This window comes from Hylaeus anthracinus, unplaced genomic scaffold (genome assembly GCF_026225885.1).
Source record: "Hylaeus anthracinus isolate JK02 unplaced genomic scaffold, UHH_iyHylAnth1.0_haploid 2, whole genome shotgun sequence".
In the NCBI taxonomy this organism is placed as follows: domain Eukaryota; kingdom Metazoa; phylum Arthropoda; class Insecta; order Hymenoptera; family Colletidae; genus Hylaeus; species Hylaeus anthracinus.
The window spans coordinates 2,462,562-2,490,538 of NW_026534838.1; the positions used below are offsets into that span (position 1 = coordinate 2,462,562).

A 27,977-nucleotide genomic window follows, 5' to 3' on the forward strand; every position below is an offset into this window, starting at 1 on the left:
CAAAAAGACAAGCATACATCCAAATTCATTTTTCTGCAAATTCAAATTCAATCCTCCGAATTAATTATAGTAAATCGATCCCATTTATTAAAGCATTGCTAACAGAAATCTAATAAGAGATCTCCGTAAACCTAGCACAAACAGCGATAGAGAAGAGTACGCGGTAGATCTGCATCATCAGCGGGATCGATCGTGGGTAAAAGGCAGAAAATATCACGCACCGAGGAAGTATCGCAAGATAAAAAAAATATACGCATGAAACATAATCGGCGCTGTTCTCGGTACAGTCACCGTAACCGTGCGCGATTCAATATCGCGCTTTCCCATGGCGTTGCGTTTATAAAACGTCACGGAGCAGCGGTCCGCGCGTGAAAGAAAGAGTTCATTGATGAAACCGCCCGGCGTGGAGCGTCGCGGCGCTGGGCCCCGGCTCGTGTAAACACTATTTAACGTTTCAGGAGAATTCCCACACACCGAGCGCGCTCGTGTGTCGCCCTGCGCGCGCCAGCCACACTTATGACGTACGTACACACACGTCCGGCGCGCGGTTTGCTCGCCCTTCTCCATCGAGCGTTTTCTGTCGCACGCTTTTGCCCGCGCCGCGGTTCGTGGCCATTGCGTGGCTCCCTGCGAGCGCGGCAATCACGCTGACGCTATCGTCTTTGCGGTACTCGAACCTTTTTGCGTCACGGGCCCTGTTTCTTCTCGAGCTCGATGCCTGGAAAGCAAATTTAGGGCACGGACGGGCCCGAGCTCAAGCGGAATTTTCAGTCCAAGCATTCTTATATTTATTTTTACTGAATTCGTTTAGTTTCGAGATTCGAGAATGTTTTTGAATGGGTGTGAAGTTGAAGTAGATAGATATTGCATGCTAGGGCCTATTTCTAACGTTTTTATTATTTGGTGAGGAATGAGTTTCGAGTCTCAAGTAGTTGGGCACTTTTATGAATTTATTTTGTTATATATCTGGCCATTTTTTTGCAATTGGTCCCATAGAATTGGGAAAAGTTCATTATTTTCCCTTTGAGTGAAACTGAGAAGAGTGATATATGGATTAAGAATTCGATGAACTTTTTAATGTGCGTATGAATGAAAGTAAATAAATATTGTATATTGAGAGCAAGAAGCAATACAATTAATTAATTTTATAATTAGATGACGTACGTTAGATTATAATTATGAAACGATTATTAATTATACTATGTAGTACAGGTAATACTACACTATTTTTAGTTTTTTCAGTTTTCTCACTGATCCCAACTCTTAATTCTATGTACAGTCAGTCATTCTAGAACAGCATTTCAGATCAATTATTATCTGACCCTTCATATAAGCAACCAATTACTCCAATATTCTAAGTATTCTTCGCATTATTTATTATTTAGTCTCCAAATAGTGTCCAATTCTGCCCCCAAAAAACTCCTGAGCAACCCAACTCTTAAACAACCCCCTACAATCAGTCTCATAAATATACCTTGTATGTCTGTTGAAAAAATTTGTCTAAATTAAACAATAGCTTTGATGTCTTCAAACGAGTGTTCTATTATAAATAAATACAAGTGTAAAGTTTACTTATGTACATACTCATAATGAAACACTTATTTGGAGACATCAAAGCTATTACTTAATTTAAACAAATTTTTTCAACAGACATAAAAGGTACTTACGGGACTGACTGTACCTCAGACTGCCCACGTTAAACGACAATTCTAAACCGATCGGTAATTTTCAGAAAATATAAATAATTTTTTAAATAAATCCCACACTTCGCGCGAGGATAAAAGAGTAAAAAGGAGTACCCCGAGGAGCTCCTCGAATTTCGAGGCGACTATATCGCCGTGTCCCGGGCACGGCGCGAATTCCCACACATCAACAGGTCTCAGGAGGACCTCCCCTCTCCCGAAGGTACCCGGAAACCCCACTCCAGGACACGCTTCACCCCACTCTCGAGACGCGGCGAGTGCATCGGCATGCGGTCTTCGAAATCGAAAACGTCAAACAGTTACCCTCCACACCCCAAGCGGGACGTCGCCGGTCGCGGCGATCATCCCCCTCGTATACCGGTGCCAGAACAGTTGCCGAAGAGTACCACCACCGCTGCACGCGTAGTATCACGTGGACTCGCATGGATCCATCGATCGCGGTAGCGTGCGAGCCCTGATTGAGTTCACGTCACGCGTAGTCGAGGAAAACAGTGCTAAAGACATTTATCGTATAACGAAGGATTTTCTGTGTGGTTTTTGGAGCTTCCTACGACCTTGGTGCTTTTAAAGGTGCATAAATGGTGGATTATTACAACTACAAGATGTCAGGCAGCGAGGACGAGCCTGAGTCCCTCTCGCAGTCGGGGATGTCCAAGGCGGAGTTGCGGAGGGTAATTTAAAATTAGGATCATTTATAATTATTCCTCGGAAGTCGGTTCGTTGACAGTGCCTGTGAGAATTCTTTCATCTTTATTTATTAAGAATCAGTTCGTTATGAGAACCACAGGATTCGTGGTAGCATTTGTATTTTATAGTCACATTATAGTGGCAGGTTGTACAACTCGGTACATTTCATGCTCGCTCGAACACTCGTGTAAACACTGGTTTTGATAAGTCATTGCAGGCAAAATCGTCACGTCTGGGTATTATTTCAAACGTTACTACGTAGTATGTTTATATTAGCCCAATTCCATTACGAGAACACGAGAAGTAAGATTACTATCTCTACCTTGGAGGAAAACTATGTTAAGTCTACAGATATGTAATATTTAAGTAGGAATAAAGAACTGTAGTACTAGTTAGGCGACATAAAATTTTTTAAATTCGTGAACAAATCATAGTTCGGTTTCGAGATATATTAATCCTAAAAGTTCATGCCACTTCTGCTGCTCAAATCGATATGTGAAATATACTCTTCAGTGTTATAAAAAAATATAAACTCTCTCATTTTACAATATTTTCTCGCCTTTCTGACATAGTCATTATACCGTCGCTTTAAAATTAAAATTAAACTGCTACAATCTCTGTGGTTTGTTATTAAATATTGATAAACTCTTCAGCACGAACTTATAGGGTCACCTAATATTTAAATGTCAGGAGAAATGACCGAGGAAATTCATTTTCCACTTCGTCACTCGGTATACTAAGCAAAGTGCTTCTTAAACTTCTTTCATTCACGACTCGTAAATATTTTGTGATGATTCATTGATTAGGTAACAATACATATACATATGACAAAATATAGTTTCAGAATTTGTTTAAAAACGTACAACAATATGAAATTAAAAATTGCACAAAATGTTGTAAAATTGTATTTATTATAGTTACAGAAATTGTATACCCTATTTTTCATCAAAACTGCATTTTTTGCAATAACATAAATAGACCTATAGTGACCTATAGTTTAAGAAGCCCTGTGTTAGACTAACGCATAGATTTCGAATATGGATCATTTTCTATCGGAGTGCATCCGCTGGGTTGTCCAGCAGGTGCCACCGCCATCGATCCGCGGGAGCTTCGAAAGTTTATGCGGGCCCAACGGAATCCAAACTGGTCGATGCAAGTCTCTCACTAACCTCAAACTCATAAAAAACCCTTATAATTTCAACTTCCAAACTTTTCATTTTACAAAGTCGACCAGAGTTGGACTCTCGAGGATCTAACTTTCGAAACCCTTTAAGGATACCAAAGTTTCCAAGATTCCGTTCGAAATCACGCGAGGAGGAATTCTCACGGGCCTGTTAAAAAAGAATCCGTATCACGGCAAATCGCGTGCGACCCGACTTTCCCCGATATGTGAAACGATTCCCTGATTGCAGAGCAACAAGCCGATCATGGAGAAACGGAGGCGCGCGCGGATAAATCAGTGCTTGGACGAATTGAAGAGCTTGATCCTCGAGGCGATGAAAAAAGACGTGAGTACAGCGAGCTTTTCGACCTGTAGCGGTCTGTGTCCCCGTTGGTGGCCGATAACAGTGATTTCCCGCGATCGATCCGGGTTGGTCCCATGCCGGGCGTAGATAGCACGTCATGCTCTCACGCGGCGCGGGTTTAATCTCTTAATCGCGTGACACGGTAAACCGACCGGGGGAATTCTCTTGACGAGGAACGACATCAGCAAACCTACGAACGATAGCACGAGATCGACTGCACGCGTGATCCCGGCACGGTGCTCGCTGGAATCCACGTTGTCGCCCGCGACTGAAACGTGACCTGTGTCCGTCTTATCTGGTGACGTGATCCGAGTTTACGAGAGATAACGGACCGAGAATATGCGCAGCCTCTCGCCCCAGAGGAGGCTGAACGTTCGACGGGGAATATTTTTGTCACATCGGAGTCCCAAGACGAATTGAGGATATTGAGATGGGCTCTTCGTGTTCGTCAGCTCGTTTGTCCCATTCCAAATTTCGAGAGGTTCACAGAAACCGTTCGCACTTTCATTTTTTTATTAACCCATTCACTGCCAGCTATTGCTTAACCATTTATTTACTGAATTTCTCAAAATTTTGTTTAATGTAGACGTCCATCTTGGTCTTGTATTATCTTACAGAATTGTCTCTAACAAGTTTCCAAAAAAAGAACGTGTGCTGCCATTCAATAATTAAAAAACGAACTTCGTAGAAGTGGACTTGAAAGTCACAATGGGTTTCAAAGCGTTTAATTAATAATAATTGACTCACGAATTATTGCAAAAGAGTATCTTTTTAAAATAACAAATTTAACATCACTATAACCTACATTACACTTCCTGTAATTACGTAATCGTAGTTCTGAGATTGCTTCCATGCAAAACCAGCGTTTTTTTGCGTTTTTTATTTGTTGCAGCTTGGATTTTGAATCGAAACATCTGAAAAAATTCTGGAACATGTAACTCGCTAACTGAAATATCTCTGATTTTTGTTCAAAAGTTTTCATGCAACAGGACGGGAGAAATTGGTCAAAAGCGTGATTTTCGTCTTTTTCTTGTTTACTCCCCCACCAGTCGAGATAGGGACTTAAAACTTGGCACAGATTAATCTGTTTTGATAGCCTGTGGAATATTTCATCACAAATCGAAATTTTGCGTAGCAGTGAATGAGCTAAGTCTTTTATTTGTGTTCATAAATCGACTTCATTTATAAAAGCATTACTTACCCTTTGCGCTGGATTGTATTTTCTTTTGTTAGAGAAACTAAAGAAACTTTGTTAGAGTATTTTATTCCCGATAATGACCACATACCATGTGATCGGCGCAGGCGTCATTGTCTCGCCTTTTTTACGCGTTTCTTACATGGCTAGCTTCTAGGATAGGATTTGGTCACCATAATTCGTTTTGCCATTAGTAGCATAGATTGAACTTCCGCAGGCGATGAGAATTATGTATTTTTCGTCGGAACCGTTATAGACGATTTTAGCCGCTTGTTGGATAACGGTAATTTCAGCTATTGCAATGCCAGTACCATAATAAAGTCTGCTTTTAGTCTTTGTGTATTTAGTGACTGCTTTGTGTACTATACATCGATCAATATACTGTTTCGTAAATTTAATGACTAGACTGTTGGATATTTATGAATTTGTGGCAAGTAGAATTATGGGAAAATCTAAGAGGATGTACCATAAATGCACAAATTTAATATCGACAATAAAATATTACATTATTTAGAAATTAAAACATATTTTCATTTAAATTTAAATTCTTTAGTTCAGTTTAGTAATAACGCCCTGGATTAATAGGAATTTATGCTCTAATATTCTCCAAAATTTAACTGAATGTCGCGTACAAAATTGTTTTTTAATAATTCTAAACGTTCACTCTTCTTAAAATCCTTTCAGACCTGGCGTCTACAATTGAGGACACAAAATTTAAAAAAATATTTATATTAAATATAAATTTAGTGAAAACTACACTATTAGAATTTTATTTTATTTCTTCCATACTTATTTTAGTTTTAACGTTTCAAATTTTCCTGACAGTGAATGAGTTCATAATTTCAATTGAATTACTGTCGTGTAATAAGAGGGTTGTATCCAACCAGGAATAATTCCTTCTACATTGATACTAAGAATAAGTTTCTCGTGTGAATATATAAATTTCATACCTATGTATTTTACTATTATATTTTATTTTAGTCCCAGTTAACCCTAAAAATTCAATTACATTAGTACATTAGAAAAAAATAATAATTTGAGTCTGAAAGGGTTAAACAAAAGTCCACTCGAAAAAGTGATTCGTTAATTGCGAAGAACCCTTAATTACCGCATTAACATTAGAGCAGTTCAGAGAATCGAGAAATTCCCATCCCGAGGAAGTTGCTACAGCTTCCAACCTGCCGCAAGTTTTCAAAGCAAACTCTCGTTTCCGAAGTTTCCACACCGTCCGTCTTTGTTTAGTTCGAAACGCCGAATTGTTAACCGTCGGCAAACGAATGGAACGAAATTAAATTCGTTTAAAAAAGCGATCGAGTGGAATGTGCCCAACACTGGTTTGGCAAACCAGGGGACTGAAGTGCCATTGTAGAGACTCCAGTGGAGATTACGTGTTGGCAGAGGGCTTCCACCATCCGTTCCCACGCCGAGGCATCTAAAACACTAAAACAAAACCCGTCCACCTCCCGCTGCTAGTCCCGATTCTACAGTCTAAAACAAATCATGTCGCACGGAGGAAGACGGCCCACAGGAAAAAGGAGACCGCCTGATCAAACACTTCTAGCCAACATCCGTTAAGCGCTCTTCCTATCAGTTTAATTAAAAGATCGACTCTTGACCTTTATACCGGGCGCACCGAAACAATCTACGACGATTGCCGCGTACGCTTTATCTGACGATTATGACTTTAACCAATTTGCACAGTTATCCCAACGTCGATGAATTATAATAAAAGGAATGGACGTGGGTAGATGCAATCTGGGTCCAAGACAGGATCTTTTACCATTTACAAGTCTAGGAATAAACGTTCATTTTTACAAAAATATTGTTTGTTATAAGAAACAAGGATTCACCGTTTTAAATTAAATGGAGGAAATTTGAAAGTTTGTCCTTTTTCCATCAGAAGTGTTTGTTGAACGGTTTTCACTTCCTGTGGGAAATTAAGGAGTTTGAAAATGCTCGTGTTGCTCAATTTGGAATGATTAATATCTGTTAGGAAGAGTCTCCTGGCTTTCTTCTTTGGTTTCCTCGAAAACCACACTATTAGGTTTTCTTTTAAATTTTTTCCATACTAATTATAGTTCGAGTCAATCCTAAAAATTAAATTACATTAGTACGAGAAAAAGAATATTCCAGGTCTGAAATATCGTCACAAAAATTACTTCTTTAGTACTTCGTTAGTTACCTTAAAACCCTGCTTGTGATTAAGTAAATAAAATTCTGAACCAAATGAGAATTCATTTCTAAACATTCCTAATGTAAAATCGTACACGTACTGATACTATAAAAGGAATAAAATGCAACTGAAGAAAAACATTAACAAAAGGATTGCAACATTTGTGAAACTCTATCCAACTATAGAATTATAAATTTATTATAAATTTGAAGAAGTCCCAAAGAACGAAAGTCAGACTTGAAAGATCGTTCAGATAGTATTAATCATTTTTAATGCCTCCAAGATCCACGGGACTTGGGCTGGAGATAATTTTGAGAAAAATACCCGCCAGCATCCGCGAAGATTTTCTCCCATTGGACAGAGGACTCCTCGCCGCGTAACACGATCCATCGGGATTGATTTCTCAGACAGGAATATAACGAGAGCGAGCCGCTCTCACCGTTCTCTTCTCCTCGTCCAGATGACTTCCGCTACCTGCTCCTCTCCCGTTCGCCCGTACGAAACGCCCCCCGCGTTCGTGGGAACCACCAAATAATTATTACGAAGAAAAAAGAATCTCATCTCGGGTTCCAGCCTCCCTTTGTTGACCGTATCATCTTTAAGGATCCAAAGCATCGCGAGGACGGCGCTGATCGGCAAAAAACGGGGGACGCCCGACGCCTTTGCCTTTTAGTTGCTCCTTCAGCAGGTGTCGATCCTCGCTCGATCTTCACGAGTGTCGAATTCTACGGGAAAATCGATTTCCGCATCCTCCTTCGCTTCGTGCACCTGTTTTGTCCTTGGATGCATGATATACTCAAGATAATTTCTTCCTTCGAGAAACTCTTTCTATTTGCAAGGGGAAGTATGCTGTTGTTTATACTTTCAGCGATCGAAATTGAGAATTTTTCAAAAAGGTCCTTGAGAAGAATAAATATTGGGAGAAATATAAGATAGATGAATATAGAGAGGAATAAATATTAGGTTGGTGCAAAAGAAATAGCAGTTTTTTATATTTAGCTTTTATGATATCTTTTTTTATAATAAACTTTATTAATCAGAATTAGAACCATTAAAATCAGTACATTTGTTTTCAATGAGAAACAAGTTTCTTTATCCCAGTCGCGTAGAACTTTACAATGCCACTATTTATTTAAGAATTTGTTAAAATTTTAGACGGTAACTGTTGACATTGGGAAAATTGCAATTCCTTTTGCACCAACTTAATATTATTATTTATTTCTCTCTATATTTTTTCTCAAGACTCTTTTATTAAAAGCTCGATTCCAAATTTCAAATTTCGAATATTTAAATAACTAACCAACAATACAACTAATAATTTCCAGGAGGTAAACGTTAAAATTAAAAATCCATTATTTGGACTTCAGTTAAATAAAGTAGCAATAACAGAGCTAGTCTCAAATACATCCCATTTTAAAATTAAACAAACGTGAAACATCCAAAGGACGACCTACGTATTTTGTTATTAAAAAATCCCGAAGCCCCGTTTGTAAATCCCTTTAAATTCGAGTAATAGTTCCCGTTTACGAGTCTGAGCTGCGGAGTCTCTTGGGAACACGTTCGGGTGAACAGAGGAGCCCCAATGGGCTCTGTAAGCGATCTACTCTTCGACTCCCACGCTTATTTCGAAGGTGACCGCTAGTTTACCATAAAAATGCGAGCACTGATCCAGGGCTGAGAGCCGCGGCATTGAAACCGTACAATAGGATTTCGGAGTTGTAGGACTGCATCGGTATTGAGTTATTGATCCCTGAAAGGCTAGTTGGGAATCCCAAGAATACAGAAAGGGCTAGTGGCGGAGTCCGAAAAAAATTGTGTCGGGTCGCCCACTCGAAGGTTCAACGGATTCCCACGATGAGATTCGCTCTTTTTTCGAATCTCGTAACATCCCTTTCGTCCAAGGTGAAACGCCTTACGTCAGTTCAGCACTCTGATCAATAGACCGTCCATGTTTGCGCAAATTCGTATTTTCACAGACACAGAAAAAGAATGGAAGCGTAAATGAAAGTACATCATGTGTATAAGATGAATGATAATATTGAGGACTTTCCAAGAAAATAAACGAAATGTGTTGTTCTAAAAGAATGAGATTATATTTCACGTATGATATGTGCAATATTTACAAATATACAAAATGATTTATTAATAACGTAAAAGAAAGAAAAACGACAATTCAAGCCTATTCTCCTCCACTACTCTTAAATCTATTATTTTATTTATCACTAATTATTTACCACTCTAAAAGAAAGATATTATATTTTACATACGATATGTACAATATTTACAAATATACAAAATGATTTGTTAATTATCTAAAAGAAAGAGAAACGACAATTAAAGTCTATTCTCCTTAACTACTCTTAAATCCATTATTTTATTTATCACTAATTATTTACCACTTGAATCTTTGCTCTCTTGCATCATTTCTCTATATTTTTGTATCTCTCTCGTTAAGCATCAATATATCCATTACAAGGCGCGTTGAGCTAGTAAAGCACAGCCAATTTGAATTAAAGAAATTATCCTTTCTATACTTCCTTTATTATTATCGATATTTTATATACTCTTGATTCTCCCAGTTCGTATATACTTTAATATTTCAGCTTGCCATAAGTGCATAAATATCCACAGTCCATTCTCAGAACCTCTTAAATTTTTGTTTGATTATTTTAATGAAACAATCTACTGAAAAAAGTCTCGTTATAATTGCATGTGAAAGTGGATAAAACAGTTTCTCGAGAACGTGACACTTGTAGCCCCAGGCTGACTGGTAAATTGCTCAGCAGCTACTAGGCTACCGTGGTTGCCACTCTATTATTAAGGAAACTGGTCGTATCGAGGCAATTACGTGGGCGTTACCGAGGTGTCACAGATTTCTCGAATGAGCGATCGGTATTCGTGTTTGCTCACGTACCCTCGGGACACGATTACCGACTATCGATCAAGCTGGAAACTACCTTTCCATCTTTACAAAGCGTTCTCTTTCCGATCAAGGATCGATAAAGTAGACATCCATCTTACCATCTATGGCTCCCAAGAGTTTCCTGCATTACCAACTGCGGTCATTCCTACCCAAGGTCATACAGTTTCTGAATGAAAAAATGATCGTCGACAATTAAAATTCCAAATCGAAGTATCGAAATTAGAATAAGAAATAATATTCTGTACTCGAACAGCGAATGACCAACGCCTCTGTTTTTTGTTTCAGCCAACCAGGCATTCGAAGCTCGAGAAGGCCGATATCCTCGAGATGACGGTGAAGCATTTACAGGCCGTGCAGCGTCAGCAATTAAGCACTGCGGTCGCTACCGATCCGGCGGTGTTAACGAAATTCCGCACTGGATTTTCTGAATGTGCTACCGAAGTATCGCGGTACGTCAGCCACCTCGAGAACGTTGACCCTGTTGTGAAGCAACGACTGGTATCACACTTGAACAATTGCGTCAGCAATCTCCAGCAAATGGCGCCGTTCTACAGCCACTACGTGCCCTACATGCCGGAACGCCTCTACCCGGAGGTGAAGGTCGGTTTCCAGAGCGATTTCCAGAATGGCGACGAGAATAATAATGGAAGTGCCAGGATCCAGATACCGAACGGGGTTCAGTTGATACCCAGCCGACTTCCAACAGGAGAGCTGGCTCTGTTGGTGCCCCAATCGGCGGCCATCTCCGCGAACTTCCCGTTCTTTCCACCCGCCCCCGACTCCAAGATCGGTCGATCTTCGGCCTTCACCGCCGTCCACAGGCCACAGAGTCCACTGTTGAGCCCCACCACGTCCACTTCCAGCTTCGGCGAAGAAAGCCACCAGTCGGAGAACTATCCTCAGGCTCCTTCACCGACCCATCAGCAGCGTTGGTTCAAAGCTCCGGAGCAGAGCCCGGCTTCCTCCAAGAGCTTCTCCTCGTCTCCGGAGACACAGAAGCCACAGATCAGCTCCACCAGCGACAGCAAGTCACCGGTACAGATTTTCATAGACTCCAAACCGGACGGGAGTAATATACCTAAGAAGGTGTCCGCTGATTCCTCTGAGTTGCCGAACAGCAATGGAATGGCGCCGAATTTGCGACAACCGCTCTCGGTTATCACGGATAAGGCTTACAATCGCAGCGGTTCGCTGCCCGCCAGAAGGGAGACCTTGAAGAGGCATCATTCCAGCGGACTTCTGGCCATCTCCGATAAAAGACCCAGGTATCAGGAATCGATCACCTCCACGGTTCCCATGGATTCTTCCAACGGCGCGGCGAAGTCCGACGAAGATCAAGCGGTTTCGGTAGAGGATTTGTCGGGTAGGGCGACTTGCTCGGCTAATAGAAATTCTAATCCTAATCCTACGAAACTAGCAGCCGTGGCCGGCCCTTCGGGCGCGAACGGCGATATGTGGCGACCGTGGTGATTCAAGGAGAAACTTGCCGACTGTTTTGTTTAAGTTTAAGACGATGCTCCGGAGGATTGTCCTAGATTGCTTAGTACAAATAAGTATTCATGAATACGGATGGTATTGACCACGAGATATAGATTCTAAGATGTTTTATCAACGAGATCGGTGCCCAACGGTCGATTGTCTTGCGTCCTCTTTGTACCGAACGAGATAGTGCCTTAGGGAAGGGAATAGTTCACTTTTATTGGTTATTGACGACCATAGTTGGTTTTTCTCCCGACGCATGTGTCTAACGATAAGTTGTATTTATTATCGAAGTAGGTCTCGACTAAGTAGGTTCAGTAAGTTAAGTAGCATTAGAGTTCAGGATGGGCTATGAGCAAGGTGTGGAAAATTCGAACGAGAAGGCATTAGGCAGTTAAGCGGATAAACCACGGAATGGGAACGCGCACAACTCTGTATCCTAGCATTTGAAGACTTACAAGCTTTAACGATATTTTGTACGATTAGTTTCCTGTGAATAATCTTGTAAATAACCGCCCGACCTTATTTAATTTTTACCTTTCATTAAGAATCGTTTTTTGTCAAACGACCGAGCGCGGTCGTCGTAGGCTAAGATACTATCGCCAGTTTGTGATAACGGTCAAGCGTCCAAATAAAAATGAAACGATAACGACGAATCCTCTTCGATTAATTGGCATCGTCTCCGACGCGACGAATCGCGAACGTCTCCTATGAAAAAAGTCCGAATCCGTGGCCTCTATTGACACGTCCCGCGGTCTCGTAAAAGGCTCAGCAATTTCGCCGGTAGAAAAAAAAAAGTCGTCGGGGCGGCTTTATCCTTTTAAGAAGCGTTAAACGCGCTCCGATTCATAAACTGGAACTTATTCTTTCCCTTTTTGCCGATAAAGGAGTAAAAAGACGCGGCGAATGAGAATTTCAACCACCTGTTACACCGCAAAACCACCCCCTTTCTCATCGGCCGACTGCTTAAACTGATTTATCGACAGACGCCGTGAAATTCGTTCGATGCCCTTAGCCGTCTGTGGAGCACTCGTCTTGGCCACCGGTTGCCGAAATTCTTAATTTCGATATTGATTTATGGCGCGAAAAGGAAGACCGTAATTCCATCGAGAGGCGGGTGGATGGAGCAACACGTGCGCGTATAGTTTACGCATTTCCTAGCCTCCGGCGCTTGTTAATTCCAAAGAGTATTCTTTTTCTGGTCGATTTGTTTGGGGAAAAAGTAGCCATGTTTGAGAAAAAGCTGACGCAATTTTTTTTACGAGCGCTAGTTCCCATGCGCCGTGCGAGATGGCGGCATGGTAGCGACGGGCAGCGAGAATTCCCGTCTACTCTAAAGTTTTCAGAAACTGCCAGTGTGACTTTAGGATTACTCTCGTTTGTGTTTTAGTTCTGATTATTGTTCGTTCGAACTTTGGGTAAGGATAGAATTTAGTGAGGAAATTATTGATGACGATGGAAGAGTATGTAAGTATGAGTTATTTGAGAATGGTATAGGTAAGTTTTTCATTTTATTTTGTTGGAAGTGGTTAAAGTAGTACAGGAGCTAAATTCTTAATGCAAATGGCACTTCATTGAATGAAATTGTGGAATTTGGCAATGAACCTTAACTAACTCTTTCGAATATATATATATTTTTTTTTAATTACTTTGTTTAAGGTCACATCAACTCCATGGTTATTAGTAACCACGTTAATATTTACAATTCAATTGCAATTTATTCATTATTACATATTTCGTTAATATATCTACTAGTTTGAGAAATTCGTTTCTATTGTTGAGAATCGTCTGCATATTATTTAAAAGTTTGAATTCTACTCGATCGTGCTGCATTCCTTGGCATTCTTCAATTAAATGACTTTCGAATATATTTTCTGATCCTTCTTTTTCGATAAATGAAATGTACATATTTAACAGTTAATTGTCGTCAAGTGATCGAATCTCTAATGGGTTTCGCCGAAGTAAAGATCTAACTTCCTTTCATTATATTGTAGTCTATGTGTAGTCCAAGTTATTACTTACATAATTTAATTGTATGAAGCTTCGTTTACATCAATCAATGTACTTTCATTTATTATATTACAAAATATTTTTCCTAATGGAATCAATCACAGTTTAAATCATCTGACGAGGTCTTCTAAGGGCTGAAACGTTGCAATATTTGAGAGAACATTTAAGACAAATTTTGTTCATAATAATTTCAACTGTTTTGGCTGGTTAACCCATTCACTGCTGGACAAATTTTGAAGGTTTTGTTTTGGACGCCAAGATTTAATACAGATATGTAATCTAGGTTATCATTTTGATAATAAAAAGTGATATTAAATTCATTGTTTTAAAAAGAAAGAATGTAAATTTATACTTCGAGTAATTGCAATAAATTCGAACTACGAGATATCTCGTAGTTGATAAGGAATGGGTTAAAACATTTTCTCAGTGATTTCGTTTTAATTTCGATTTCCTTTCTATTCCTAAAGATTTAATTTCTGTTCTGCCTTTCAAAAACATCATTATTCCAAATGAATAAATAAACATCCAACTTTCCATTGTACATTCCACCGTTTAAAGCTGAGGAATTTACTCTGCCATGTCTCCGTGTAACACTCTTCCTAAAACCACATTCCAAACTTAAATTATTTCTTCCGCTGCTGTCTAACTTGTTCGCATTTTTAATTTAATCCCAAACAGGTAAACGAACGACTACCGCAGAAAACGACAGAGAAATTTCGTTCGTTTCTCTGCCGACGCAGTTTTTCCTTGCGCGGCACCGTCTTGTGTCTTGCGCGAGGCATCGAAGTCGCCGATTCGACCGCGCTCTACGACCGAGATTAATATCGCGGCCCAATGAGGCCGTTTTCGATATTCGCCGCTTACAATTATAGCGAGCGAGATACGGATACACGCGCTGAATAACCGCGAGTGGTGCCTCTATACGCTATATCACGTGTATAAATAATTACTCCGGCGCGGGGCAATTACTATAAGTTATGGCCTAGCCGGCACAATTTGCAATGTCAAGACATAAACACTGCTACCGCTTACATTTGAATACATTAAGCCGACGGGAGGCCCTGATTGGCCGACAGGGAGTGGCGCAGACCCGTATCGGTACGTGAGCTACGATCTGGTTGACGATTTTTATTACGGAAACGATCATCTCGCTGGGCTCCGGGCGCCCGATGCCTTTTCCGTTGCACTTGCGCCACCCTTTTACTATTCCCATCGCTGATGGACGCCCATTCCCATTCCATCCTCGATCGCTCGGCCGACTGGATTCGCGATTTCCGATCGATCCTGAAATATTTACGAGGCTACCAGTTGCGATAATCTCGCTGCTCGATTGTTTTATAACAATCGTGGCACCGCGTCGAAGATGGATCGTTCGGTCTAACTTCAGCCTAATTTGGATGCGACTCCGTTACCGATCCGCGAGGGAAACGTTGATGTGCTCGGACGTACGACCGACTCGCCGGAGTTTGACGTGGAGTCGTCCAATTAAGGTGGAATCGATGAGAACGGGGGGAAGAAAGTGTTTGAGTTGTCGTGAGAAATTGTTGGGGGGAAGGCGTACACGGAACCGGGGGCCAATATGGCGGATGGAAGTTGCGTTGGTTACTTTTACTTCGGTTTTGAGAGAAAGGCGGGGAATTCAGCATAACAAGAATATGAAAGGAACGCTTGGTATAGATTCTGTAGTTGAACCAAACCTCAGTACTTTTTAATTTGTTATTCTTTTATGATGGATCAAAGAAGCTACTTTTTTAATAGAAGTTTCCAATTAATTTATGTGTAGTAAAAAGCCTACAAAATCCACAGAAGAGACTTAAGCATCCTGGATTTTTATCATAATTAATGGATGTCACGAGTGTTGTCCTATATCTTTCACTTCTGTATCCTCCAAGTGTATTCTACCTTTCAAGCCGACAAAATGGAAGTACTCACCTGTCGTCAAACCTCAAGTCTCTCAACAATTCCTGGTATCTCCAATGTCCTATATAATATTAGGTTAGCCAAAAGTTTTAACGCATAAATAAACAGCGAATTTTCTTCGGCAAGGAGATATTCGTTGTATAATAAAATATCGTATAATAAAATTGTACAGTTGTTGATTAAATATTCTGTACTTTAAACTAAGAGGGCTTAGAGAGCCAGGTCGAGGTTTTGTTCCTACTGCAAACTCAAATTTCGACACGGTTAGCAGTCTTATTGCCCTGCACTTCTAAGAACTGGCTCTGCAAGAACTTAAAATGAAATGAGATTCATTTTTGTTATTAGATTAAATGCAATATTTAAATCCAATGAATCCACCATCTTCCCCTATTTTCTACGAAAATGTATTACTCCTTTTAAATATAATTAAATGCAGTATTCAATGCAACATTTACATCCAATTCATCCACCATCTTCCCTTATCTTCTAGGCAAATGTACTACTCTTTTTAAATATAATTTAATGCAGTATTAAATGCAATATTTAGGTCCAATTCATCCACCATCTTCCCCTGTCTTCTAGTAAAAGTCCAACAGCAGAAAGAGAACTGTCGGGACAAACAGAACGAAATTTTTGGCCAATTTAACACAGCTCCAGTACCCAGGCGTAATTTCTTTAAAAAGCCAGGCAATTTAGCGACGCCATTAGGGCACCGCGGTCGGCGGTTCCGGTCCAGCTGACGAGGGAAGAGCTGTTAACGCCGACAAGATAGCCGATGTCGACATTCCTATTATTGGATAAAAGCGTTCTCCCTTTCGCTGTCATTGCACTCTTGTGCACGCGACAGTCGCGCACCGGTGTCGGACGTGTACACCTGTATATAAACGGAGAAAGGAAAGGGAATACCGCGGTGCTAGCCGAGCGCGGCGTAGCGTTGTTCTCTGCCGATGGGCGTGGACAAACGAGCGGAAAAATGGTGGGGTTTGGAAATGAGATTTGCTGGTAAACCGACAATTTATCGTAGGTATCTGCAAAAGCATCTCTTGACGTTCCTCTGACCAGAGTTATAATTAATACGCTCTCGTCACAGAGCGCCCGGCCAATATTCCGTCGCGCCCACACACGCTCTCGCCCCCGACCAGGACGAATGGAAGCGGATACGTGCAAGCCACGGGCACGAGCGAGCGCTCGCGCGCTGAGCCAGGCGCGTAACTGGTTGTTGATTAAGTTTGAATGACTGATGCCGCAAAAACACATTAAAACTTGAATGAGTACAGATGAAAATTTAGTCGCTAGGAATCAAGAGACCGCAGAGGCAAATGGCCTGGCAGCCGCACATACGCGCGGACGAAACCGCCTCCTGCCCTCTTCTTCCCTTCGATACGCTCTTCTCTGTCGCGTGCGTGATCGGCTCGGCCGCCCCCGAAATATAACAACGCGAAAAACACTCCGCGATTGCTATATCCGCCGCCCCGAGACACTTGCCCTCGGTTGACCACTGTGTAACGGAAACAACTTGCACCGATGATTTTCACCGGCCGTACACCGTCCGAGCCAGGAATCGATTGGTCGAACCTATTTGGTCAAGGGTTTCCAAAAAGGATGCGTTACACGCTGGAAAAAGGGACGTTTCGCACACTGGGGCGGTTGGACTGTTCCCGTACTCATTTTTACAAGCCACTACCTTGCAAAGGCTGGATAACTAAATAGAATTTGAGCAGTTTTTCCTGATAAATGCACTTTTCATTCTGTGTCTTAGAGAATGCGATTTCAACTGCTTTCCGTAACATTTTCATTCAAATGTTCTGACTGTCTGAATATATCGAAATGGTTGAAAAGAAATAACATGGAGACAGTAAAGTCTCCTTAAATGCACAGAAACCATCCCTAGCACTGGTATACCCATTGAGGGGTGCAGGAATTCGATCGCCGAGTAGTGTAGCACGATCTGAAATCAGATACACTAAAGGCTGAATAAGTGCAAGGAAATCGGGACCCAAAACAGTTGAGGTTTCTATTCTGTGTTTATTTTAATTTGGCTTGAGTCGAGTGCCGAACGTAGAAAAGGACAGAGAATGAAAGAGAAAGAGGTCCGAGGAAAAAAAGCAGTCGGCAGAAGCGTATCAATCAGTTAAGATCATATTACGTGGTGGCGAGAGTCATCTTGCACTTATCCAATCGATAAAACTCATCAACATACTCTAGTGTTTTCGCTCGTCTTCTTCTTTCTTTGCTATCCTTCTTTACATTCGAAACTCATCATCAGAACATGTACAAACTCTACGATAAACGCACAAGTTCACTCCCGAGCTTGTGCATTTAAGGAGACTTTGCTGTACATCCCTTAAAACATGGAAGGGTTGTGGAACAAAATGGTACCTCATAAGAATTCATACCCTTTACGTCGATAGAAGAAATTTGTCTAAATTAGATGAGAGGTTTCGTGTTTCCAAATAAATAATGTCTTCTAAATACATACATGTGGAAAATTTACTAGTGTACGTATTTATAATGGAACATTTGTTTGGAAACATCAAACCTGTAATTCCATTTACACAAATTCTTCGATAAACATAGACGAATATGGACATATACGAATACTTATGGGACTGACTGTAATTCAGTAAATACACATATAAATTATATATATACTTCGTGCCAATTTTTAAGAAAAATTCAAAGTCACATTTGAATTTATATATAAATATATTGAATTTATAATTCATAAGGGCTTTTTGAATTTTGATTGTACCTTTCAAATGTGCCTTTGCAATTTTCTTAAAAATCGCCACGAACTATCTATACAATTCAAAATATCAACGTTTACTGCATCCTTTTAACAAAATGAAATCTCGCGTTAAGCCACCTTAAATGTCGTCGTTACTTGCGACATTCCAAACCACATCATCCTCAAAAATCCACCCGAAAAATAGAGTCCAAACCCATACACACAAACAAAGCTCCAGTTTCAGAGACACCACTGAGAAAATTCCAATCATCCAAAACCGGGACACGGCGAGCTCCGTTAAGCGCCGCCTTTGATACCCGCCGAGAGGGTCGCCCGCGGGAGCGACGAACGGGCGAGGCCAAAAGAGAAACGGAAATAAAATCCAAACCAATTGTTCAATCTCCAAACATTCCCCAGCGGGGGCTACGAAGTTTTACCGTGTACGCGTGCCGAATTAGCCGAGTGTAGCGGAGAGAAGTGTCGGAGCAAGGAGTAGGAGAGACATTTATTTGGCTGTCGCTGGAGCAGTTGGAAACTTCTGTGCCGTTCGCAGGAGCGAGAGGTTCGGTTCGCCCCCCCCCCCCTTCCGTGGAAGTGAAACGAGGGTGGAGACGAGGAAGAAGGCAGCCTCTGGGTTGACGGTGGGACAGGGAGAACCGCCACGCGTGGGGGAGCAGAGAAAGAAAGGAAGATAAAGAGACTCGTTCCCAATGTAGTACAAAACTCGACAGAGGAACGGGGGAAAGGTGTTGAAGCGCGACCAAGGGAAAAGAAGAGGGAGGGAAAGGAAAACAGAGCGCGAGTGGAGCGTGGATTTGTGTGAAGGTGCTCGTGTGTAGTCCACGATCGTGGCGAGAGGAAGTGAGAGCGAGAAAGGGGTTGGGAAGATGAGAGAGGTCCGGAGAACGGGAGGAGCGAGCATGTTTTATTAAGTGCGTCGCGCGTGGAAAAAGCGCCAGGCAATTTTCAGGTGCTAAAGGGACCGCTGATAACGCGAGACCGCATTTGAAACAGTCCGTTACGCTTTTCGAGTCGTTGTTTTCTGCCCGTCTCGCGCGTCCGCCTACGGACTTACATTCAACGCTCTTAGGTAGCGACTATTCATCCTCTTCGAGGGTGCAATTTGATTTTCCCTGTTTTTCACCCCAGCTGCTTTTATCTTCTTTTACTGGGGCTACATAATTAGTTTGCGACTGGTAAGGCGGGTTTTACGCGGCCGCGGGATGCTTTCTTCGGATAACTGAAACGACTTCTCTGATAATTGAAATTAAATTGCGCGGATTTAGTGATGCGCATGAGATGAGACGAGATTTTTACGATCTCGATCTTGATCTCGAAAAATCACTAAACACATGTCGATCTCGAATTTTTTGACAATTTAGAATACATGATCTCGATCTCGACGAGATCTTGATGAAATTTTGACAAGATTGGCAATACAGTTCAAAATATGCCAATATCTGTTGTGTTATTAGGAACGATATACAAGTTTTCCAGTTCTTAGATTATACGGGTTTAAGGATTACATTTCGCACACAATGTAAAAACATTACAAATAGAATAATTTCATAATCCAAAAGAACAAAATTTTAGAAATTTTTGATCTGTAATTTACAAACACAAATTGTCGTGATAATTAACTTACATTTTGCAATAAAAATGTACTAATGTTAATACATAACTTATACAAATGAATTTTTCTGAAAACTATTTAATATTCCTGCTAATCTAAATCTAATCTCACCTTAAACTTTTGCACTTTACACTTTTACACTTCACACTTTTCCACTTTACACTTTGTACTTTTTATATCTAAGGATCGTATAATACAATCTAAAACTTCACATTGGTATAATAATCTAAAACTTCAAAATGCATTAAATATGTACATCTCTGAATTAATTGAATATTTACAATGCATATAGTAACATTTAGTCTTCGATTAAATATTAATAAGAATCACGATTCAGAATAAGTATTCTACGACCGAAACACTCCCTTCACGAGAACCGCCCTTACAAGTCTACGACTTGTTTTCATAAAACACATGTATACGTTCATAATTAATTTTAAATAACCACAATACTTGTGCTAATTTTACGATCCAAAATTAGTATCATGCGATTCTTATCAGAAAAGGTGCACCTCCTCTAGACCAATGTCTCCCAAAAAGGGAGGACAACTAAGAAATCACCGTGATACTCAAAAGAAAGAAACATGTCATGCTCAAACTTTTTTCACTACTTCTTCAAAGCATCCCCTCAATATACTAAAAGTTCCAAAAATATTCATCCATCCGACTATTTAAAAATTTCCTAAGAATTATAATCCTCCCTCGAGGCTTCTTTATCAACCCCTCGCCCTACAACACATAAAACTCCCAATAAAAATTCCGAAGCATGAAAAGCACAAGTCAAACGACTTCACGCCTAACTAAGCTTCGTCGATTAAATCCTCCAGCAAGGGGTCACGAATGAAATCTCCCGCTCTCTCGTAATTATTTAATTTTCCGTTCCCATGCGTCACCCTACCGGAAGTGTTAAGAAGCTGGCGCGAAATTACCAGGACGGAAAGTTTCATCCGCGATTTTCGCGGGGCGCGTTACCCGTGTCCGGTTCGCTCTCGCGGCTTGTCCTCGCCTCGTCACCGACGTCGCCCTCCTCGTCGTCCAAATGCCGTTGCTCGGCCCGGGGCTTCCATCATTTTTTTGTCGGCGTTACTGCACTTCTATTTTCATTCCGCCTCACGTTCCGGAGGCCCCGCGTCCGCGGCGGTGGAGAAAAAAAATGCGTCCCCCGAACACGATTGATAGGTACGGGCGCACGGGCGTGCGCGTACACCAAGCAACCAATCGTTCGTCCACGTGTCCCCTGTGTGTAGGTTTGCGTGTAAAAGGTGACAGAGAAAGGTGTGTAAGCGACGGAGAAAGCGGGACGAGTTGCAAAAATAGTGGCGGCTGGTCAGCGGGGAAACAAGAGGGTGCAGTACGTGCTCCGCGGCGTCGTTATTGGTGCCGGACGAAAATAGTTATTAGATGTAGCTTATTACTTATGGTTGGATGGCTGACGTGGCGCTTAACATGTTGAAACAATCTAAGAGTTACGTAAGATAGGAGAATGTTATGAAGAATGGAAATAATTGTATTTAGAGACTGTGGATTCGGTGTAAAAATTGAAGTTTAGATTAGTGACACATTTTAATAAACGATGCCAAGGTAGCTCTTTTTCTGGCGTTTGAAGGTGTTTGGAGATGTTTGAAGATGTTAGAGGGAGTACTGTTCCGACTTGCTAGGGTGCTGGATTAGGTTCTACTGGAATGGAATCTTTTAATTGCTGTTTTAAGTGCACCATTCAGTCTCTTATGGCTCAACACTTTGAGGTTAGGTGAGTTAAAAATTGCTCCACCTTAACCAACTTAAGTAAACATAAACAATCTTCCTTTTGTTCGAGGGTGTGAGTTTCCAACGAGTTTGAAACCCTCCAGCTTAAATGGAATGATTTAATTGCTGGGTGCATCATTCAGCTTTTCATGGCTTAACACTTGGAGGCTAGGTGAGTTAAAAATTTCTCCACCTTAACCAACTAAAGTAAACATAAACAATTTTCCTTTTTTTCGAGTTTCTCGTTTCCAACGAGTTGGAAACCCTTCAGCTAAAAGAACCTCTAACCCTACCACATTAAAAACTATTAAAGACACCATGATGAATAAAAATTCCCCCAAAAATTAATACCAACTCGCCTCTCCGACCCTTGACGACACCCCAAAACATAAACAATGATACCATTCGCACTTACAAAAGGAACGAAGCTAATCCATCGTCCCGCGGACGTGAAATCAATCGCCCGCCGTCAGTCACCCCTTCCAGCGCCTCCGAAAATCATCCCCCCCCACTGCCGCGAATACATTCCTCCGCGGAATGCAGTTAAAAAATCCCCGCGCGGGCGACGCGTTAACACGACAACAGAAGTTGCATAAAAGACATACAGCGAGGATGCGCGGGAAAACACAAAACGTTTCAACCCCTATCGTTTTCTTTCGCTCGGATTCACACGCCCCTCCCCACGAGACGGCTGACGGCGGACGCGTACCCGTCGGGGCTGTTTTAATGCCAAATGTGTTTGTCCCGATGCATCAACCACTTCTGTCCTGATCCAGGCACCACCCCCCACACCATCGTCCCGCCGGCCTCGTACGTTTTCGCGGCGTTCCCATCCACCGTGTCCCCGTCTCATCCCCCCGAAAACACGACTTCCTTCTCTGTTCGTTACCCTCTGCTCGGCTACCGTGCGTGTAGCCGCACAATAGTGGAAGAGGACCGGCGTGTCCGGCCACGGAGATGAGAGTAACTGGCATCGGCCTGCATCGTTCCTCCTCCACCCACGCTTCTTCCCGCTGTTCGCCCGCACCACCGTGCCCCCCGGTACCACGGTCGCGCCGCTCCCCGTGCTTTTTTAATGCTAAATGTAGCCTTTTGTTTGCGGGAGTGCACGCCAGATATTCGCCGGAGCCCGACGAGGGCTTTTTTCAAATGCTAAACGCGCGCTTCGTGCACGACCCCGTGCCGGCGACGGGAACGATATCTACAGGGTTGAGGTTCGAACGGGGAAAGTTTCTGTTTACGTCATAGGGTTGGTATTGATAGGTTTATTTGGAGTTGAGCTGCAATGGGAAGAAGGATACGAGATGAGGAGTTGTTGAGAATGGCGGAGATTGGAGTTGAATGGAAGATTCTGGGAACAGGTCTTGATGGGCCGAATGGTAAAGAAGGGACAGAAGATGGTTTTTAGAAGGTTTCTTCAAAATAAATGATTTGTGGTCCCTAGATTTAGTATGTTAGGTACATGAATGTTTTAAAAATGGCGTCTTTAGAATAGCGGAAATTAGAGCTGAATGAGCGCTTCGGGTACCAATTCTTGATGGGTCAGATGATAAAGAAGGGAAAGAAGATGATTTTTGGAAGGTTCCTTCAAAATAGGTGACTCGTAGTCCCTGAATCCAGGTTGTACAGTAATGTCTCCTTAGACGCACAAATTTGTCCACGATAAGTGTACAGATACCTGCCCCACCACTGGAGAGTATACCTCTTGAGGGGTCAAGGAGTTTGATCGCCGAGTTTCGTATATTCTTTGACGTTTGCCGCCGAGCGTCGAACTGTAGACAAGGACAGCGAGTAAAAAAGAGGACGGAGCGAAAACACCGAGCTATGACGTTGAAATAATGTAATGCAGCGATGAAACTTTTCCATGATTAACTTTATTGTTATGAAACTTATACCATCATATTCCTGACATCGTTCTAATTAAAATGAGACCAAACGCGATATAATTCGGACGATATTTATCATTCATCTGTGTTTAGTTAGAGTTCTACGATTAATGATACATAATAAGTTGTTACAAGTAAATATGTTGCGAATTACGTCGTATTTGGTCTCATTTTAATCAGAAAAATGTCAGGAATATGATGGTAAAAGTTTTACAACATAAAAGTAATAATAAGAATGTTTCATCGTTGCATTACATTGTTTCACAGACATACCTTGGTGTTTTCGGTCTGGCCTCCCCTTTATTCGCTGTCCTTGTCTACGTTCGACGGGCGTCGGCAAACATCAAAGAATACACGATGTCTACGTTAGTCGCACAAGGTCAGTCCCGAACTTGTGCGTCTAACGAGATATCACCATGAGTGCGGTACCGGTTTGAAGTTCGGTAACCGATCACCTGCGATACGAGACGTACTTTCCATTGCGCTCTTTAGTCCAACTCGCCAAAAATCTTCTTCATCCGCGGTATTGGACAAAAAGTGTCATTCCGTATACAGCAATCCTGTCACGTCGCAATGAGCGCGGTACCGGTTTGAAGTTCGGTAACCGAGCACCTGCGATACGAGACGTACTTCACACTGTGCTCTATAGTCCAAGTCGCCAGGAATCTTCTTTAACCACCGTGCTCGACGAAAAGTACCAGCGACGTCGTTCCAGATGCACCAATTCGGTCGCTGAAGCATCCAGGCCGAACGGGTCGTCGTAGATGAGCATCGGTGACCGCGTAGTGGCCCGTGGCTCGTATAGCGACGCCACCGGGTACGTGAAAAGCTATAATGCCTGCGAAGCATCGTAGCCGTCGCGCTGTGTGGGTCTGTTTTTCGCGCACCGACCAGCCCGTTCTTTTGTGCCGCCCGTTATTGGTATTGGTTAGTGCCCGTTTTATTCGCGAGCGGCGCCAATGTGTGAGGGTGTAATATTTTTTACTCTTTCCGAACACCACCTCCCGCCCGGCCCCTTACCCCGCGCCGTTATCCCGGTCGAGTCCGAAAACCCTTCGCCCCTTGCCCCCGAAATGGCTCCACGGAACCGTCGCATTCGTATGCGTGGCTTCGATGGGTATTGATATATTATTCCCAATAGTTGGTGTGCCGTCTCCGTTCCGCTCGACGCCCGCTGGATGTCGCCATCTCTCTCCGTCGTTTCGTCTCGCTTCCACCGCCGGTCGCCGTTCCTGCTCCCCCCCTTTTTTTTTGGTCAGCGCGCCACGTTTTTTTCAATTATAATTCTTTTTCGTATCCAATCAATCATTAGTATTTCCATTGTCCTTCGGTATTTTCATTTGGCGTCGCGCTTCGAGCGAGATGGAACGACGCCCTCGCGGTGCGAGGGGGGGACGTGAACGGGGGGTGTTCCGTTCCGACTAGCCCGTTCTCTGTGTGCCCTCTTTCATCCCTCGGCGCGAGCCGTCGCGCGTACGTTCCCGGTATAACGATGGCGTCGCCAGCGACGATTCGTTAATGTGATTGAATATTAATTCTCACTTTGTCGACGCCTCTCCACTTTTCCCGGGCATTTTTTTCACCCCTTTCCTCAGCGTCGTTCGGTCTCGCTTCGGCTCTCGTAACGTCTCCCTCTGGCTGCCACGGCCGCGAAACTCGTCCGCCCGTTGGACGAACACCGCGGATGACGTATACCCGTCACCGCTGACACATCTCATTGACGGCTGAAATAATAGATGGGCTGCTTCCTCGGTGCCGTACATGCGCGCGTTAACGATGTATGCAATCCTTTTTTGTCTTTCGGACAACGTTAATACCGCGCTAAGGACCGGAGAAAATGTTCGATGCGCCCCGATAGCGCGGATAGGGATGGAACGATAGCGGATCATTCAAAGCCACTAATGTTTCCTCGATTTTTCCGCACGAGAGGTCTCCGATGTCTATCCGACAAATTCATAGGGGAACCCGTAATTTTGCATCGATTATATTCCACTATTATTTAGGTTGTCATTTAAACTTTTCGAGGATTCTGAGATAGGATTAGGATAGTATAGAGCTGCATCGCTAGTGAATCATCATCAGTAGACTGTAGATATTTATGCAACATCTTTTCAAACGTATTTACAAAAGTTGAATATAAATAGGAATTTATTTTACTCTGCAAATATTGTGATATGAACTTTAGTTTCAATCTCTTTTTATATTCTTATGTATTGCATTTGTATGTTTATTGTATTCTTATACATTGCATTTGTGTATTCTTTGTATTATTATATATTGGATTTCTATATTCTTTGTATCCTTGTATATTGTATTTGTATATTCATTGTATCCCTATACATTGTATTTCTATATTTTTTACGTGCATTTCGTAGTTTCTTGCACATTCTCTATAAATGCATAAAGATCTTTAGTCTAATCACCAAGAATGATCAACACCTAGAATAATTACAAGTATACTCATCTCTGGGGACACTGAAAACAAATACCTAATTCTAAAGAGAATTACAACCCTTCACTACCAGAAATGGTTACTCTGTAACAATGGTAAGTACTTTAGTAAATTGTACCATGTCGATGGAGCTTTCAAACAGATATCGAAACCATCATATCGGTGAAAAAAAAGTGGTATGGTGGTCTGCGAAAGTCACAGTTCACTACTCCTTTTTAAACTCGAGTCGAACAATAACAGCAGTATCATGTTGTCAACAAGTTGAAAGTATGCATCAAAAATTGATCGAAAACCAACCCGCATTGATTAGCAGACGCGAACTCATACTGTTGCGCGACTACGTTCGGCCGCACACATCACACATCACAACAACAAAGTTGCATTCTCCCTACTCCATGGGGCTGTGATATTTCGCCACGTACAGCACGCTCGTCGAACCTTTCCACAACTACCGCGTTTTTTTCACCATTCGAAACTCTTTGCAGGGAGCAAAATGTTCTCGATCGAGATAGACTACATCGTTTAACATCAGGCGGAAAATAATAGCATTGACACTGAAAATATAGATTTCTATGAAGATATTGTTATTTTTTGGATTCTCCAAATGTGACGAGAAAAGTCAATAAAATTAACGAATGGGTTACACACGAAGCAGATGTTGGTAATGTTGGTGCCTCGATGCTCTTAAACCTAAAAACTTATTGTCATCTAATTGGGAAATTTCTAAAGCAGACCTGTAAAGTAGCCATGTGGATATATAGTCATTTTTTGGCTTTTCTAAATGTGATGAGAAAAGTTAAATGGGTTCACTCGAAGCAGATGTTGGAAATGTTGATTTTTATCTGTTGGTGCTTCGATGCTCTTTAACCTGAAAATTTATTGTCATCTAATCGGAAAGTTTCAAAAGCAGAGTTGTAGAGTAGCCATGTGCAACTGGATGCTCGCGCGCAACGACCTGCACTGTTGCCAATGGGCATTTGACGTCACAAATGGATGGGGATCATGCTGCCACTGTTAATGTACGAAGCGTACAACATTCGCGAGCATCCAAATGTCCATCTCTGCTGCAGAGGAAAAACATTGTGGTGGCGCCTCTTGTCTTCGCTGCGAGAGGGACACCGTACGTTTGCGCGTTTCTCGCAACTGCTCTGCCTAACATTCGTATACATATAAGCTCTCGTTCTCCCTTCACGGAATCGCTATCACAAATATAATAAGAATAATCTAAGAATAACTAAGAAGTGGTAAACCCAGTCATTTGAAAAGAAATAAAACATCCCACTTAAAATATTGGACATGGACATTATGGAAACATCAAATTAAATAGTATAACTTTGCACTCGAAGCCTTTTTTTCTGGTATCTGTCAGCAACTCGAGATGCTTTCTTAGCATTCTATTGTCACGAATGGTAAGCTTAGATTAACTTCGAAAATGAGATCTCTAATTTGAGATTTGAAAATCAGGTCACCTTTGCCTCAACGACAATCATTTTATTGACACTTTGACTTTCAAAGGAATTAAACCTAAAGGAAACCTAGTGGTGACTAAGAGTCGTCTCTCGAGTGCAAAGGGTTATGGAATTTTTAAATTTCTTGAAATAAATTTTCAGACAGTAATGGACTCAGTGAGTGGACAACTTGCATTATATTAAACTGCTTTGGATATTCTAGTATAGTATATATGGTGGCATTTCCTGTTTTCGCCACTAGAGGGACACCGCGCGTCCGCGCGTTTCTCACAAGTAAAAGGTCCCGCTTAACATTCATATGTAAGCTCTTGCTCTCCCTTCACGAAACCGCCATCACAACATCATTCTTAAAAATCCACTGAAAGACAATAATCACTCGAGTTGGGACCTCTTGCATACTTCTCAACTTGTCACGCCATTTTCCTTCATTTAAATACCTATTACCTT

General features: G+C 41.9%; 1 protein-coding gene across 1 annotated transcript; it reads left to right on the plus strand.

Moving 5' to 3' along the window:
• The first annotated feature begins 1,986 nt into the window (after positions 1-1,986).
• On the plus strand, positions 1,987-14,164 carry LOC128892933 (protein hairy-like). The gene is made up of 3 exons (XM_054153593.1): positions 1,987-2,374; positions 3,803-3,898; positions 10,493-14,164. Exons 1-3 carry the CDS (start codon positions 2,282-2,284, stop codon positions 11,675-11,677), a joined length of 1,374 nt encoding a protein of 457 aa, XP_054009568.1. The 5' UTR covers positions 1,987-2,281; the 3' UTR covers positions 11,678-14,164.
• Positions 14,165-27,977: the final 13,813 nt, after the last annotated feature.